We start from the raw sequence: 16,963 nt of genomic DNA on the forward strand, positions 1-16,963 counted from the left end.
TGGCAGCTCTGTGGCCTGGCCGCTGCTTCTGGCTCTGGGGCATGGCTGTCCCTGTGAACCCCGGGTCCCGTGGGCTCTGGGGCCTGGTGGCTCGGTTGATACAAATGCTCTGTGTAGTCAGGCCGAGGCAGTTCCCACCCCATTGGGCTGTAGAAGGTCAAGGGAGTATGGGGAGGTGGCCCAGCCCCAAAAGGAGGGCTGGTCCACGGTTATTGGGAAATGTTCCCGAGCTCCCGGGCCCTCTGGAGGGGTTGTTTCATCCGTTGTTCCTGTCATTCCCCCCAATCTGAAGAGCTCCTTCCTACCACCCCTGCCCACCCCACATGCACCAAGAGCGCCCTCCAGGGGTTCAAGGGGCACCCGCAGGTTTGAGGACCCAATTTCTGTCCCACTTTACAGCAGACAAAACTGAGGACATGAGAGGATAGTCATTTATAGTCGGATCACCTCTTTTTTGCCTGTTAGTCAAGGTGGGAGCCCGCCAGAGGATCGTGGGCATGACCAAACACAGGACATGGGGCCCAGAGAGCCGAGGTGGACAGCAGGCTGCACCGCACAGGCTCAGGGCCCGGGAGGTCCCTGCACGTCACACAAGCCACGCAGGGCAGAGTGAGCAGCAGACTCTGGGAGGCAGGCTTCATGGTGATGAGAGAGTGGGGTGCCACTCATTCCCCCAGGGGGCCGTGGTCGCTCGTTTGAATAATTCCTTGCCTGCAGGGGGCTGAGGCCACCAGTGGCGGACAGCTTAGGTCCGAGCCTGGGAGAAGCACCACTTGGCTGGAGGAGCCGGGTGGGGTGCCTACAGCTAGGCCATTAGGGGCCCTCCCGGTTTCACCAGACTTCAGGGCAGCACATCACATGGGGCCTCAATCATGAGATGCCACGTCTTTCTGCAGTGGTAACGTGCTGGGTAATGATGGCTCTGAGCCTGAAGAGGGCGCCTCTGCTCCCTGGAGGAGCCGCTGAAAGGCCAGACGGGAGGGACCGTGGAGTGAGGGCTCTGAGGACCACTTGGCCGGCTCAGTGCAGCGGGGTGGGGAGCTGCAGGATGCCGGCCGAGCTCCCGGGCACCTGGCAGCTTGCTCGTGCCCCCTCGAGAGCCCTTTCTTTGTTGCAGAGAGGCAGTGGCAGCTGCAGGACGCACTCAGGCGCCCTTGTGGGCCGTGTGGCTGTCAGGTGATGCTGGTGTGATAATTGCTGGTTGTCTTTTAGAAGCAAAATCTGCTACAAGAAGCTACAGTGGCGGCCATTCTTTTCATCCTCATGGCCCTGCCGGTGCCACCGGGGCTGCAGCGAGACTGGACTTTCCAGGGGCCCCCAGTGCTGGATGCAGAGCAGGTTGAGATGCCCCCAGGACCCTTGGTGCTCCCTGGGTGAGCAGGCTGGGCTCAAGCATGTCAGCCTGTTGAAGGCTTGAGAAGCCTGGTGGGAAAGCCTTGGGATGGCTGAGGCTTCTGGGCCAACCTTCCTGGGTGGTGGCCCAGCCCCATTCCTCGCACCCTCCAGCCTTCCCATGCCCTGTCGGAAAGTTGGGAGCGATGTTAATAACAGCTCTACCTCAAGGAGGGCCCTTTGGCAGCTCTGCAGGCCTGTGAAGAGCCCAAGAGCTGGTCTGTAAACAGCAAGCGCTAGTTGCAGTGGTCCTGAGGCACTCCTGTGCCCTGGAGTGGAGGAACCACCGGAGTCTCAGACCGTGCTCCACTGTGAACTTCATCCTCCCCCTGAACCAGCTTGCACCTGGTGACAATGACCGGATGGTCAGGCCCTGCTGCAGGACGCTGCGCTGACCCTGGAGTCGGGCTGGTTTGTCCCACACGTCCCAGGCCTGGGAGCCCTGTCAGGAGGCAATAGCTGCCGAGGCCCTGGCTTCGTGACGTCCTTCCGGAAAGACCTGTCCTCCTCTGCAGCCTTCCATCCTGTGCCTAGAGAGGGGATGAAGCTGAGGTCAGAGCCTCCAGCATCACCGTTGCCGATCTGAGTGGTTGTGACCAAACGCCAGGGGTCCTGCACCAGCCAGAGACAGAGCCACCCCTCCCCTGGGTGGGGGGGGCCAGATGCTGACGCTGTCCATCTCAGAAGGTTTGAGGAGAGCTGTAGCCTTCGGGGGGAGGGGGAAGCTTCCATGTCCTGTTCTGTGTTGAGCTGTTGGCTCCGCAGGGTAGGTGCTGCCCAGGCTCCCGTTCCCTCTGGGCTAAACCAGCGGTGGGCTCAAACCGGCAGATGCTGGTGCTTACACTTGAACTGGCCTTTGCCCTGGTGCACCCACCCCCAGGCCTGCCCACCCCTTTCCTGGGACCCTGAGGATCCTGTAGGTGGTGGTGCAAAGCACCCAGGCTGAGGGCACCGTGGAGGGTGCCAGGGTTTCTGCTGTGCACTCCACTGGCTGCTGTGAATGCCCAGGGTATACTGTCAGATTCTGACCCAGCAGCTCGGAACCACAAGAGCTGCCCACCTGTGTTCCCGTGCTGGGTCCCTCCGGACTCTCACAACTTTGGGACACGTGAGTTAAGGACTTGATGCTGGGTAGTGACTAACATGAGCCTGAATGAAATGGGATGTGGATGTCCATGAGCCTCCGAAGACTCTAGAAATCTCCCTGTGCCATCCGATGGCGTAGGCGGTGGAGACAGGTGGGAAGGAGAGGAGGGAACCCTGAATGAGGAATCCCAGGGCTCAGTGGGGTGGGTCACCTGGGGACAATGAGTCCTTGTTCTCATGTGCAGCCATGGACTCCCACCTCCCTTCGGAAGAATAGAAGCCCTCGAGAGGAGAGGGGAGATAACTGCTGGGGTCTTGAGTGTTGTCTTGGATAGAGGCTGGAGGAGGGCAGCAGGAAAGCAGGGAGGATGACAGGCCAGGTGCCCAGCTCTGCAGGGCAGGCTGCGGGGAGGGGCTAGCTGCTAGGGGAGGGGCCAGCAGTGGGGGTTTCCTCTCTTTGCTGGCCTGTCTCTGGAAACACCCCCCTAACCCTTTTCACACATGGGAAACTCTTGGAGCACAAAGCTTGGCCCTGTTTAGGGCCCTGTGCCCAGTATCCCCATGGTCACTTGAGTCTGGCCCATAAGTGAGCCTCCCATGCCCCAGCTTGATGATGTTGGTGTGAGCCCACCGCTGGTTTAGCCTGGAGGGAATGGAGCCTGGGCAGCACCCACCCTGTGGAGCCAACAGCTGAACACAGGATAGGATGTGGGAGCTACCCACCACCCCTGAAGGCTACGGTTCTCCTCAAACCTCCGGAGGTGGGCAGCATCAGCGTCTGGCATCCCCCCATCTGGGGGAGGGGTGGCTCTGTCTCTGACTGGTGCAGGACCCCTGGCATTCGGTCACAACCACTCAGGTGAGGATAGGAAGGCAGCCGAGGGCAGGGGCTCCTGCTTGGACACCCGAGAGCTGCGTCTTCCTGCTGCGCCTGCGCCGCACGGTCAGGCGGGTGATTCTATAGACAAGTCGCTGCCTGGGGCCTGGCCACACACACATTCCCACACCTCATAGCCTGAGAGCCGGCCCTGTCCACTCCTTCCCTGTGGGCACCCTTCTCCCCTGTGATCTCAGCCACAAGGGGTGGGCATTCCACACTTCGTGCAGAAGTGACCCCAGGTGGGGGCTTAACTCTGATATGATGCTTGGACCCCCGCTGGCTCAGTGTCCAGTAGCTGCCAGGTTTGGCAGGGTGTCCTGATGATGGGGTGTCCTAGGCAGCGGACACGGTGGCCCATGACCTCTAGCTGGTGCCCTGGCATGTTCCAGCTTCCTTGTCTCTGGCCAGGGGTCCAGTAGCCACCCAGGAGGAGAGAGCAGCCCAGAGCCCCATCCACGTGCTGGGCAGTGTGGACCTTCCATGCAGGATTTCATGTTCGGTCCAGCATGACATGTCCTCACTTCTGACTTCCTCACTTGTCCCAGGCTGAGCTGGGGAAGCGGGTGGCAGCCCCTCCCGGTGGCTGGGCCTCCTGTCCTTCCTCCGCCCCTGCCCGGCGCCTCGCGGGTGTCCTTCTGCCGGTGACAGCACTGCTGCTGCTCCTGGCAGCTGGCAAGGGGCCAGCCACCCACCCACGTCCCTCCTGTCGCCCTCCTCCTGGCTCCTTTCACCCCCCACCCCGCTCTGCTGTGAGTCACCCGCAGCCAGGGAGCAGGTGGGGGCTGGGGGGCTGGGAAGGCAGCTGTCACTGGGCCTTGGGTCGAGTCCTGATCTTGGGAACACAGCTCTCTGGGTACCTGTTTCCTCTACTGTGACTGTGCCCCACCCCGCAGGGTGCAGACATCCTCTCCCACCTCTGAGGGCTGCATCTCTTCTCCTGCCCCCAACAGCCTCCTCTTTGTTCTTGACTCAGCTCTGGGTTCTCCCATCTGGGGGTCTGTGGCTGGGGGGACCCACCTCACTGTTGAGTTTAGGATAGTACAGAGCTGGTTTGAGTCTCCCATTGCCATTCTTCAGGGTATTATCAGAGTTAAACAGCTAACGCCTGAAACCACCAGGTGGCGCCCACGGCCTGATTGCTGTGTGTGGCAGCGCCAGTCTCTTCCTGTTCCTTGGGGGTCCCCTGCCCATCTCCTTCATGGTGGGCGGTGGGTGCCAGCTACAGCACAGTGGCAGCCCCAAATGGACCTGTTCCCGCCTCCTGGGGGCTCCTGGGGTCTGGGAACTGCACTGGGCCACCTCCCTTCCCGGGTGCCCCTGCCACCCACCTTGGGGACCTCCAGGATGCGGGGTGCGCCTGGCACTAAAATCAAGGTAGAATTACTCAGAAGCTTCCAGGCCCCGCGTTGCCAGGGACACAAGCTGCAGAGCTGCGGGGTGAAGCCTCACGGGCTGTGGCAGGAGCTTAGGGTGCAGGAGCCGCTGATCACAGGTCCCATGTAGCTGGTGTCTTTAACTAAAGTTCTTTTTGTTTTGTTGGATAAACACTTTCATAGGGTATAAGTGAGTGCTGTGTTTTATCAGTGGGGTGTTTCTCTGGCAGGAGAAATAAATAGCTTGTTTCTGCCTCTGCTGATGCTGTCTGGGGAGCAGGTGTAAATGTCACGTGTGTGTGTTAGGTTGCCCAAGATGCACCACACCAGTCATCTTTGGCAACCGGCCCACAGGTACTTAGGTGGGTCTCCATGGGTGCGGATCCATTAGATGCCTGAGCTTTTACAAGATGGCTGAACTCAGGAGTTCCCCTTTAGAGCTTCACATCAGAGGGGGTGTGGGAACTGAAGCTGTACCCCCAGGAATGGCAGACTCCTCCAAAACCTGCCTCTGGCATCCCCCGTGAGTCTTCCCGCCCCCTATCCTGCTGTCCTTGGGGCTTATGGTACTGCTGCTCTGCTCCTTGGGACCCAGGATGGGTGTCCCCGGGCTTCCTGGGACATGCTCAGCCTGTGGGCGAGGGGGGGGCAAAGAGCCCTCCCCTCAACAGGGTGGGGTTCTGGAGGCTGGAGGGGGCTTGGCTTGTGCCCTCACTCCCTGGCCCCTCATTCTTCCACACCCTGTTTTGGAGGTTAACCTGAGACCCCAAAGCCAGTATGCGTGAGGGGAGATGAAGGGACCAACGCGGGAGAGGGGGCCCCACACCGTCTGGGGGCAGGATCCGTAGGGGTGCCAGTGGGGTGGATCCTCAGGGCTCACTCGTCCTTGGATGCAAACCTGCACAGGTGTGGGACACGTGCCGAGCCACATACCAATGTTAGTAACTAAACACTAGCTGACATGGCAGGGGGTCACAAGCAGCAGGTGCTTGGGTCTCAGGGCAACTCTGGACACCCAGACCCTCAGTGCACCAGGCTGCAGCTCTGGGAGGGCCCTTTTGAGCCTCTCAGCTGGATTCAATGCCCCCATGACCTCTAGAGCCCTGGCAGTTGCTGGTGGGCCCCTCTTGGGGTTGCTCACTGCCTGCCCAGCCAGGATATCACTGCAGTGGGCATGGCAGGGTCTGGCTGCTCAAGAGGACTCTTGGACTTCCTTCAGGAGGGAGCACTAGGCTGGGGTGCCTGGTGTGCTGAGGGGTCCTGGTTGGGGTGGGCAGCCTTTTGATCGTGTTCTCTCCATGGCCCTGCTCGGTGGTCACTGCTGTGGTCTTCTGAGTCCAGACAGGTCTCTGGGGTCAGAGTTCCTGGAGGGAGGCAGGTGGCAGGCTGAGCAGGTGCGGCAGCCCTGAGAAGTCACAGAGCTTGCTCAGGGTCGCTGGCCCATCACATGTCCTGCTGTCCACCAGGGGACGGGTTAGGTGGAGTGTCCTCCCAGGTTCTCACTGACAGTTTAGGACTGGGTTGCACTTCTTGTGCGAAGCAGACTGGGTTAAATTTGACTCCTCAAAAAAAAAAAAAAATTTGACTCCTCCAACCATGTCTATGGTTGTCTATTACGATGTTAATTTTGAAATTCGGAGACAGTAGCTCCTTGACTTTGTAGAGGGGCATCCCTGGTAGCTCAGTTGGTAAAGAATCCACCTGCGATGCAGGAGACCCCAGTTCGATTCCTGGGTCGGGAAGATCTGAAAGCAAATCAGAGGATGTGGGCAGAATTGGGATGCTGGGTTCTTCCTCCCACGGCCACATGCCTGGCCAGAGGTCAGCCTACTGGACCCGAGAGGAACAGCCTCGTCCTCCAGCCCCTTCTTATGGCTTCTGGTTCCCATCCAAGGTCACAGAATATCAACTTATATTTTTAATTTCAGGGCAAATATTTTATGACACTCTCTCATCATATTTAACCAGTGGCTTTGTGCTTACTGGAGACAGGACCAAATTAGAAAAAAACAAAACAGCATTTTTCCCTATGGCAAAAGTAACACAAGGTTGTTGTCAAAGTTGGGGAAAAATATAAAGAATAAAAATTATTCATAATTCTGCCACCCAGAGCAGAGCAGTTATGATCTTAATGAGATGTCTGCACTTGAACTTTGACCAACTTGAAACATGTGTCGTGATACAGAGTTTCAGAGCTGCTCTCTGGTCAAGTGCTGCTGTGCCTGATACGGAAAGGAGACAGCCAAGAGGGTCAATAACCTGCGTGGCCATGGGGTAGCACCTGGGCTGGGCAACCTGGTGCCCCTTCTTGGCCCCAAACAAGTAATTTATCCCCCAGACACACGCAGGAGTAGGACAAGATTTTTTGGATGGGGCTCTGCCATTGGTGATAAGACTCAGGAATATGGTTGTTTAAATTATCTGCTTTCCAAAGATGGGTCTCCACATGAATTTTCTCCTGGCTTTTATTTATGACTGCAATCAGGCAATTTTTCCAGGAAAGACGACCACCCCTGCTCTTATCACCTTACCATCCTGGGCTTTCTCTGACTTCAGCCTTGCTCCGCCCGTCTGCATGTAGGTGAGCTATTCATTAGCCATCCACATCAGGAGGAAATGAGCTATGACATTATGGGGACAGGGACAAAATTGGAATATGGACTGTAGGTTGTACTGAGTATTGTATCTGCATTGGATTTAGTGAATAGGGTAACTGCATTGAGATTACGTAAGAGAACGTCCTTGTTCTTACAAAACACGCACCGAGCTCTTAACCTGGTAGAAGGACGTCAAGTGTGGGGCTTACTCGCTCCTGCTGCAGAGGAAGTTAGTACGTGCATAGGAAGAACAGAGATTATACAGAAATGCCCCGTTCATTGGCACTTTGTGCTATTCTTGCAGCTTAAAGTTTGAAAAGTCTTCAGATAGTGTCAAAAAAAAACCCACTAAGCAAGAACAGAACAACCCCCCGAACCCACCAGCCTGCACCTCCAAGCCTTCGTACTGCTGCCTGCGGGGGAGCCGCCATCTTGGCTGTTGCAAGGACCACTCCCCTCCCCTCTAGAGTGAGCCTCACAGATAGGACCCCGACCCCTGTTGTTTGGTGTTGCCTGTTAATGAGCTTCATACAGATGGAAAAGTGGAAGCCACGTCGCTTGTGTTCTTCTGTAGCTGTTTTCCACTTATCCATCCTAATGGTGGGTGACTCTTGGGCTGCATCTTGTCGACTGATGCCGTACCCACCCCCCAGCAGGATGGGGAACGTTTGCTGCATTGGGTATGGAGGTGAGGGCAAGATGGAGATGGAGTGAGGCAAGACATGCGGGTCTGTCCCGAAGGCCCACCCACTGCCCTGTGGTTTTGCCAGAGCCCTCCCAGTCACAAGGGGTCTGGAAAGACAGGTGGGAGCCAGATGAGCAGCTCAGGGAGGTGTTAGCATTTCCGGGGCTATGGCAGGGGGCAGGGGGATGGGGTGGGGGGCGGGCTGAGTGCCCATCCTGAGAGGAGGGAGAGCCTGCTGGATCTCCTGGAGACATTCTGTCTGTAGGCATGGTTTGCCTCACTCCAAAAGGGCACACGCCTGTTTGCAGGTATGTCCATGTTCAGGGCTGTCCTGAGGCTCCCAGCCCACCATCATCACTCAGCCCAGGGAGAGCTGACCATAGATGGGCCAGGGGGCGCCCTTCCTGCAGGAAGACTTGGTGGCTGGGTCTTCCTCATCCCCTCCCAGCAGAGCCAGGGATGGGCTGGCAGGTCTGAGGAGGCCTGCCCAGTGACTTTATTGCTTCTGAGAACATATTGTAATTAGCCCAGTAACTGTGTCCCACTAGTGGGGCTGTCAGGAGTTCCCTGGTGAATCAGGTGATCCTGTGGTCTTCTCTGGTATATTACTGTCCTCAGGCCCTCACTGTGAAGGGCCCAGGGCAAGCAGGGGTGGGGGCAGGTGTTCCAGGCCCCGGACACTCCCTTTCCAGTCACATCCCACCCTGGGGCAGCCTCCCTCCTGATCCCCCGCCTTTTTTCGCCATCTGGCCACACATGCCTGCCAGTGCCCTGCTTGTTGGCCTCGATGTGAATGAAGTGCAGTTTGGGTCTTCTTCTGTGAGCGGCTTCTTCCACTTGTCCCCATGTTGGAAGATTGGGGTGATATGCACACGGATGGGTGTGTTCTGTTGTGTGATTTATTTCTGTCTTCTCTGGTCAGTGGAAATAGGTTTTTGTTTTTTTCAGTTTTTCGCCATTATAATCTCATCCGCTTTCAAAATCCTCCTGGCACCTCTGTTTGAAAGATAAAACTTCTGGCTGATAAGTTGCTCAGCCCTTGGGGGCAGAGAATTGAGGTTCTGTGCTTCTCTGGGTGGAAGGAGGCACACAGGGCTGGGGGGAGGAGGGGTAGTTTCATGATCAGCAGCTGTCTTGCCTGGGGCGACTTCCTTCTGAGGCTTTTTTTTTTTTTTTTTTTGATGACTTAGGGAATTTTTATTTCTCTCAAACTTTCTGAGTAATGCTTGGTAATTTTTAAGACTTGGTCCGAAGTCTACCATTTTGAAAATCTGGGGATCATGTTGCATACCCATGACCACTTTGTTTCATAAATTTCAAAAGCACCTCTAAAACATAATTTTAGGGAGCCTCATCTTAACCTGCATAAAAACTTAGATCCTGTGGAAGGTCCTCTGAGGCCTTGACTCTTCTTCTTGCTGACCTGGCATCGACACCAGGACCCATCAAAATCCAGGCCTGTGTTTTGGAGGTTTGTGCATGGGGTGGTGGTGTGGGGGAGGGTATGTTAGGTCACACATCCCTTCCCCAGATGCCCCGCCAGAGGAAGGCCCGGCCCCAGGCTGACCCCGAACACTGGTCGGATGCCCCCGTCGGCCGACAGCGCTGTTCTGCCGGCCCACGGCCGCCTCTGATGAACAAACTGGGCCTCTGCAGAAAGCTCCACAGAGAACAGAATTAGGACAGATAAGGAAAGGATTAAATTGGTGCTGTCAGTTCTGTTGCTGACAGCCGGCATTTTCTCTTTCTGCATCACGTAGGGGAAACTTTTGGCCCCGAGTGAGCACCAACCATGCCTCCCATGGGCCTCTCGCTCCAGGCCCTGGGCAGCCTCTTCCAGCACCAGTGCTGCCAGCCGGGGGTCTGGGCGTGGGTAGGGGGTACAACCTGATGTGCCCCCTGGGCAGGCGGTGGTCAGCTGGGTAGACATCGCAGGAAGTGGTGGCCACGTCTGCCAGCCGTGAGTCTCATGGTTGGCGGCCCGTCCAGCATGCCGTCGAGGGGCTCCAGGGTGCCACTCGCTGCAGGGCCACAGGGTGATGCTGTGTCCCTTTCTTTCCCCAGATCACCAGAAGCTGGAGAGAGAGGCTCGAATCTGCCGTCTCCTGAAGCATTCCAACATTGGTGAGCTGCCTGCGGCGGGGTGGGAGGTGGGGGGCAGGGGAGGTCCCAGCTCTCCCGTTACAGGCAGCAGGAGGACCCTGAAGGCGTCCCTTTCCTTCCCCATTGAAGGTCCCCACCCTCAGGCCCCTGGAAACATCTCCTCCTTTTGACCCAGAGGGAATCCTGCACAGACTCTGGGTCAGCCCCCTGGGGGAGGCCAAGGTCGGGTTCCTCCTGGACGGGTCCCTGCCGACCACTCTGTAACTCTATGCCAAGATTCTGGTGATAACACACAGGAGCCTAACATTCTGACGCTTTAGAAAAACAATGTGATGGCCTGATTACAGAGAAAAAAGTTGGGAAACCAAAGACCAGTCAAAGACCACACCCAGCCTCAGCCTGAGCTCTGAGGTCTGAGGACCGAGGTCTGACTCTGGAGGACCTCTGCTCTCCCCGAGTCCAGGGCTCTTGGAACTGTGGTCTGGGGTGGGTATCAGCTGCCCTGGGGGCCCGTGGAGTTCCCGGAGCCTGGGTCTTGGCCTTAGGGAGTGTGCCTGCCCTGCCTGCAGTAGGACCCTTCTTTCTGCAACCTCCAGGCTGAGTACAGACTCAGCCCAGACACAGTCACAGGAGCTGCTGGGACCCCAGACCCCGGAAGTTGGAGCAGATTTCCGGGGGCCTGTCAGCCTCTGCCCACCCGCCTCAGCTGTGAGGGGCCCCTTGTCCCCACAGCATAGCTGCCTGTCTCTCCACTTCTCATCCCTTTAGGGACTTCTGAGGAGCCCAGGACCCAGATCTTGCCCATGCTGGGAGGTAGACAGGAGACACAGAGGGGACAGTGGGCCTGTGGCCTCAGAGGCACCCAGGGAACTTGTCAGGGTGGATTCCTGGGCCCTCTCGCCCACGTTTGGGCACCAAACGTGCACCAGGATGGTGCCCGGCACTCTGTTTACAAGGGACGCCGGGCTGTGCTGAGCAGCCGCATCCGTGCCACTCCCAGACCAGGGCCTCAGCCGCAGGGAGGGCCCGGAGGGACCCTGGGAGGAGCCGAGAGGGCTCCCCTGGGAAGCAGGGCATAAGCTGTGAGGGCCCTCGTTTCCGGGGCGGTGTTCAGAGGTTTGGAGCTCAGAGACCTGGATTCAGGTGTGGCCTTCCACCCCCCCACCGCCCCCACCCAGAGAAGCCGCCGCAGCAGTCACTGAACTGCTCTGAGCCCCAGTCTTCTTGTTCGTGGACTGGGCATGTTTCACAAGTGTGTCAGTGGTCCAGGCTTCACAACAAATTACCCCAAAACTCAACCAACAGGCACTGATTTTCTCTGTTTCTGTGGATTCAAGAGCAGTTCAGCTGGGTGACTGAGGCTGCCACAGATTTTATGGGATCAATGCCTTTGTTCAATACTTACTATGAAGTTTAAGACAGCAACAGCAGGGTAGGATTCTCTTGAGTCTGGGGGCCTGGGGCAGCTAGGCAGGTGGCCTGGCTCTGAGCCAGCCCTGCTCAGGGCTCTGGAGACAGACAGACAGAGACAGAGAGGGTAACAGAAAGCGAGAGAGACACACAGAAAGAAAAGACAGAGAAGCAGAGACTGAGACAGAGACAGAGACAGAGGGGAACAGAGACACAGAGAGAGATGGAGAAAGAAAGAAAAAGACAGACATAGAGATAAAGACTGAGACAGAGAGATGGAGAGGGAAGGAGAACAAGGAAGACAGTGCCCCCCAATTGTGTCAGATATACATAGCATATATACATATACTTATCAGTTTAACTGTTTTTAAGAGCACAGTGCTGTGGCGTTAAGTATATTCACATGTTATGTAACCATTGCCCTTATCTGTACTCAAAACTTTTTTCATCATCATCAGTGGAAACTCTGCATCCGTTAACGCTAACCCCCACCTGCCCCCCGAGGCCCCACCACCCACCATTCTGCTTTCTGTCTCTATGAATTCGACACCGTAGGAACCTCATCAATGGGACCATGCCGTGTTTGTCTTTCGGGGACCAGCTTATTTTACTCAGCCTAATGTCCTCAAGCCTCATCCTTGTCGTAGTACGTGTCAGAATTTCCTTCCTTTTTAAAGCTGAATAATATTCTACTGTGTGTATGTTTCACATTGTGTTTATCCATTCATCCGTCAGTGGACACTTGGCCTTTTTCTGCCTGTTGGTTATTGTGACTAATGATGCCACGAACATGGATGTACAAGTCTCTTTCTGGATCTCTGCTTTCAGTCCTTTGGGGGTAAACCTCGCAGTGGAATGGCTAGACCATGTGGTGCTTCTGTGTTTAACTTCTGGAGGAAGCACCACGCCTTTTGATGGTTTGGTCTGGAAGGGGTGATGCCGTCACCTTGCCTTATTTTTGCTTGAAGGAGCCCAGCTCTCCTCTTAAAGGAGGCTCATCAGAGGATGTGAATGCCTCTCACAACCAACACGGTGGCTACCTGGCTGCTGGCTGGGCTGTCTCATTAGGAGCGGGTACCCAGAGTCGGGCCCCCAGGGAGCAGCCCACAGGCAGAGCCCCCACCACTCCTGGGGCTTTAGTTTCCATTCAGAGACAAGCGGGCACCTGGGCAGAGGAGACAGGTGCAGGCTACCTTGGCCCTGTGTGGGTACGCTGTGGGCACTGGGCAGCCCACTGCACCATGTGGGTCCCCGGGAAGCAGGCGAGGGTGTGCAGGATGGACATGAGCTCCAGGGCCTCACTGTGGGTTGTGCCCTCCACACACATGTCCGTGTTGTACCCAGCTGTCCAGGAGGTTGGCCGCCTCCACCCGGGGTCTCTGGAATTCGTATTCAGTGCATATTTCCCGTTGCCGGTGGGAGCCTGGAGTGGAGACTTAGCCAAGGGCAAGGCTTCCTGCACCCTCACCTCACTGGTGGGCCGTGGCCACCCTGAGAGGTTGCCGCTCAGCAGGTGAGCGTGTCCCAAGCTTCCCTCCCTGCCCCCGGAGCTGTGGGTGACAGATTAAGCAGAGTCCGTGGTAGGCAGAACCATCTGCTGCTGCTGCTGCTAAGTCGCTTCAGTCGTGTCCGACTCTGTGCGACCGCCTAGACGGCAGCCCACCAGGCTCCTCCGTCCACAGGATTCTCTAGGCAAGAATATTGGCGTGGGTCGCATTTCCTTCTCCAAGGCAGAACCATCTACAGCCTTTTAAAATGGGCCCTGTCAGGAGTGAGTAGAGCCATCAGCCTTGACTCTGAGGAGGGCAGCCCTCAGCCTCCCCAGCCTCCTTCCATCCTCCTCTCAGCCTCCTTCCAGCCTCCCCTCTGCACACTGATCCTCTCTCTCCTGGGCTCGGCTCATGGATGGCAAATTCCCACCTCCTGGTTTCCAGGGCTGGAACTGCCCTCCCTGGCAGGATAGTTCATCTAGGAGCTGGGCAGGTGGGCACCAGGGAGTACGATGGCCCTGGGAGGACTTCCTGCCGAGATGAGGAGGCCAGTGCAGGAGGGGAGGATAAAAGGTCTCCAGTCTCTGACAGCTCAGGGCCCTTGCCGCCATCCACAGCCCTACCCTCCCAAAGCCGATCATAAAGCTAGGTCCCGGGGTCCTTCCTCCCGTCGCAGTACTGCAGTCCATGGAGGAGTTCGAGGGGCAGCTTGGGAGGGGCAGAAGGACCACCCCCACTGAGAGCCCCCTGGCCTGGGACTCTGTGTGGTCCCTGGAGGAGCAAGCCCCACAGTGGGAGGCTTGTCCCGGGGCTCCCGACCCCCCCCGTAGCTATTGGTGTCCCCCAACCCCTTGCTCCCAGGCTGGACTCTCAGGAACTACCTGGACTCTAGTTGCAGCCGCTGTATGTCACCCACAGTTATTTACTTACTGTTTTTACTTAAATAGATTCTGTGACAATTCCCCTTTTTACTTAGCCCCGTCTGTGAAATCACGGGTCTGTTGTGCTAGGTGGGTGTTATTCTAAACCATTAACGTAGTATATAACTATTTTTCAAATGTTAAAAATGTTTAAGTGAAAAAAAAGGAGAGTGTGTGCATGTGGCCTTAACTCTCAGGCTGAGGGTCCTGCCAGTCCCCTCTCACCTGCTCAGAGGGGCCTGGGCCTGAGGGCAGGGGTGGCCTCCATGGCGGGGGAGGAGGGGAAGGTCAGCAGGAACCCAGATTTATGGACCCCTGGGACTCCCCTGGGGAAGGAGGATTCCCCTGCATGGGAAGAGAAAATGGTTCCCCCAGGAGTGTTCCTCTAGGGGTGCTGTCTGCAGGCCTGGCAGGGTGGTGGAGGCAGACCCCTCCACTCCCTTCCCCCTTCCACCCTGGGCCTGTCTTTGCTTGGAGTTCCAGGGGAAGCAGCTGGGGGCAGGGGAGGCTGCTCAGAGGGGCCAAGCGGCTGGGCCCCCACCAGAAAGGAGTCGGCGGGGGGAGAGTTTCACTCAGTGATTTTGCAGGAGAGTCCTGGAGGAGGGCGCAGTGAGCCGGTTTGTTGTATGTTAGGAAAGTGCAGACCCACCTGGTGGAGTTGAGGTCTGGGTAGGAGTGAGAGGGTGCCAGGCGTTGGCCCCAGGACCTGGGTTGGATGAAGCTGGATACTGGCCCCTTGAGCAGAGAGATCCAGAGCGAGCAGTGGGTGGGGGAGATGGTGAGAGAAGCAGGGTGTGAGATGAGGTGCCCCCTGGAGCCGCCCATGTACTTTGTCCTTAGTGGCCAGGTGCCCTGACTGCTGGGAGTGAGGCCTGCCCCCTGAGCCAGGCTTTGCCTGAGGTTGGGGGGCCACTGTAGCCAGATTGGGCTTCCTGATGAGAGGACCCTGTTGGCCGGGCCCTTTGGAAGTCCACAGCTGGAGGAGGAAGGAAGCCAACAGCCAGCTAGAAACCAGAGCAGCTTCGAGGGCATGAGGAAGGGACCTGTGGGGCCTGGGAGAAGCCTGCTCTTCGCTCTTCCAGCTCCCGCAGGCCCGTCCATCCTGGTGGAGCTCAAGACTGCCAGGAGGCCCAGGGAGCAGAGGGGCCAAGCGGGAGCTCTGCCCACACTGCTGCTCAGCGTTGTGTGAGCTGTGTGACCCTCAGCCGGTCACTTCTCTCTCTGCACGGCTGCTGCATGCGTGACCTCTCAGGATGACTGGGATGGTTTCTGATGGGCACACTGTAGGCTGCAGATACAGAAGGCAGGATCTGTCACCCGGCGGGAAGTGTCCAGAGTTTCCTAGAAATACCTGCCATTCAGTGCCGGGCGCATCTCCAGCTCAGGGAAAAGGAGGCCTTGGAGTGGTGTTCTTCATGACGAAATCTTTCTTGTTGTTCACTCACTCATTCATCCCCTCATTCATTCATTCGTCAACTCCTAACCAGCACAACTCTGGCCAGGCCTTGTTCCAGGCTCAGGAGATGGAGAAACAAACTAAAGCAGAGAGGGCATGCGTGGCCGTGGCACCATCCTGCTGACTCTGCAGGTTCTGGAGTGGGAAATCAGGGTCTGACTCTTCTGCAGTGATGCCATACTGGGCCCCGGGCAGGTGGTCCTTCCCCAGGGGTCCCTGCCACCTCAGCCTGTCCTGACGGGTTAGCAGTGGAGCCCTCTGCCCTCCTCTCCCATGAAGTCCCTCAGCGGCTCCTTTCCAGGCCTGGTGGTGGGGGCCTTCGTCCCCGCCCCGCCCGCTCCTGCGGCTCTCTGCTGCATTTGGGAGCAGGGGACCTGGCCAGGGACTGAGAGGGGACTGGGTCTCCTTCTGGCAAAGGAAAGGAAAAGACAGGAAAGACCAGACCCCTGAGGCCCTCGGATGTTGAATTGCGGTCAGTTGACTGCAGGGCCCACGGCTCACCCCGCAGACTCTGCCTGCAGTGCCCACCCGGGCCCTCCCCAGCCCAAACTGTGGGAAGCCACAGGCCCTTGGGGGGGTGTATGGGCCCTCCCTGAAGGGCTTGTGCTGCTGGCTTTGGGCCTGGATGAGTGTCTGGGCAGTGTGGGTGGGCCCCGGGCTGTTGCCCCTGCTCATGGCCTCTCCTGTTCCCACAGTGCGCCTCCATGACAGCATCTCCGAGGAAGGTTTCCACTACCTGGTCTTCGATCTGTAAGTGCCGGAGCGCAGGGACATGGGCTCTTGTCTGCTCCCAGCATTGGGCCTGGGCTGGGCCCCTTGGCTTCTGTAGCCCTGGCAGACAGTCCCCCGACTCCTGGGTCACCTCGCCCCCAGCCTACGTCGTTGGTTTGTTGGCTTTGCATTGGTGTATGGAATCCCCCAGGGATGGGATTGCCCAGCTGGGCCCCTTCCCAACCACCCAGAACAGGGTGTGCTGGAGGCCAAGGGAGGGAAGGATCTCGGAGGAATGGTCTGGCCCTCGGTCTTCTGTTACCTTCCTTGGTGTTCTCATCACCGCTGCACTGGGGCCCATGGACTGGCATGAGTGTATGCTTGGGTGCATGAGACTGCCTGTGTGTTTGTGACTGTGTGTGTGCATTCACATATGTTGATGAGCAGGCATCTGTGGGTGTGATTTGTGGGGGCATGTGCATGAGTGGGTTTCAGTGTGTGCATATGTGTGTGATTATATGAACACATGTACACGTGTGATTTGTGGTGTGTGTGCATGTGTATGTATGTGAATGTGTGTGTGAGTTGGTGTGGATATGTGGGGTGTGAACATACATGTGTGTGCATGGGTGTATGTTGGCATCAGCATGTAACGGTGTGTGTATGATTGCCTGAAGTGTGAGTGTGCAAATGATTTGTGGGGGAATGTACCTGTTTGCATGCATGTCCACGGGTGCATGTGTGCACACACATGTGGCTTGTGGGTGTGTATGTGCCTGTGTGTATACACGAGTATAATCTGTGGGGTGTGTGTGCATATATCCACTCTCACGAATCATGCATGCACGTGTGTGCACATT

At 57.2% G+C, this 16,963-nt stretch overlaps 1 protein-coding gene across 10 annotated transcripts in view; it reads left to right on the forward strand.

The window, feature by feature from the left end:
• CAMK2B (calcium/calmodulin dependent protein kinase II beta) overlaps nucleotides 1–16,963 on the forward strand; it is a 92,677-nt gene that overhangs the window by 40,795 nt on the left and 34,919 nt on the right. For all 10 annotated transcript variants that reach the window (XM_043872683.1, XM_043872685.1, XM_043872680.1 and 7 more), the window contains exons 3-4: nucleotides 10,078–10,137; nucleotides 16,088–16,142. In XM_043872683.1, the coding sequence (XP_043728618.1) occupies nucleotides 10,078–10,137; nucleotides 16,088–16,142 (115 nt within the window). The remainder of the gene's footprint in view (nucleotides 1–10,077; nucleotides 10,138–16,087; nucleotides 16,143–16,963) is intronic.

This window comes from Cervus elaphus, chromosome 18 (assembly GCF_910594005.1).
Source record: "Cervus elaphus chromosome 18, mCerEla1.1, whole genome shotgun sequence".
NCBI classification, from domain to species: domain Eukaryota; kingdom Metazoa; phylum Chordata; class Mammalia; order Artiodactyla; family Cervidae; genus Cervus; species Cervus elaphus.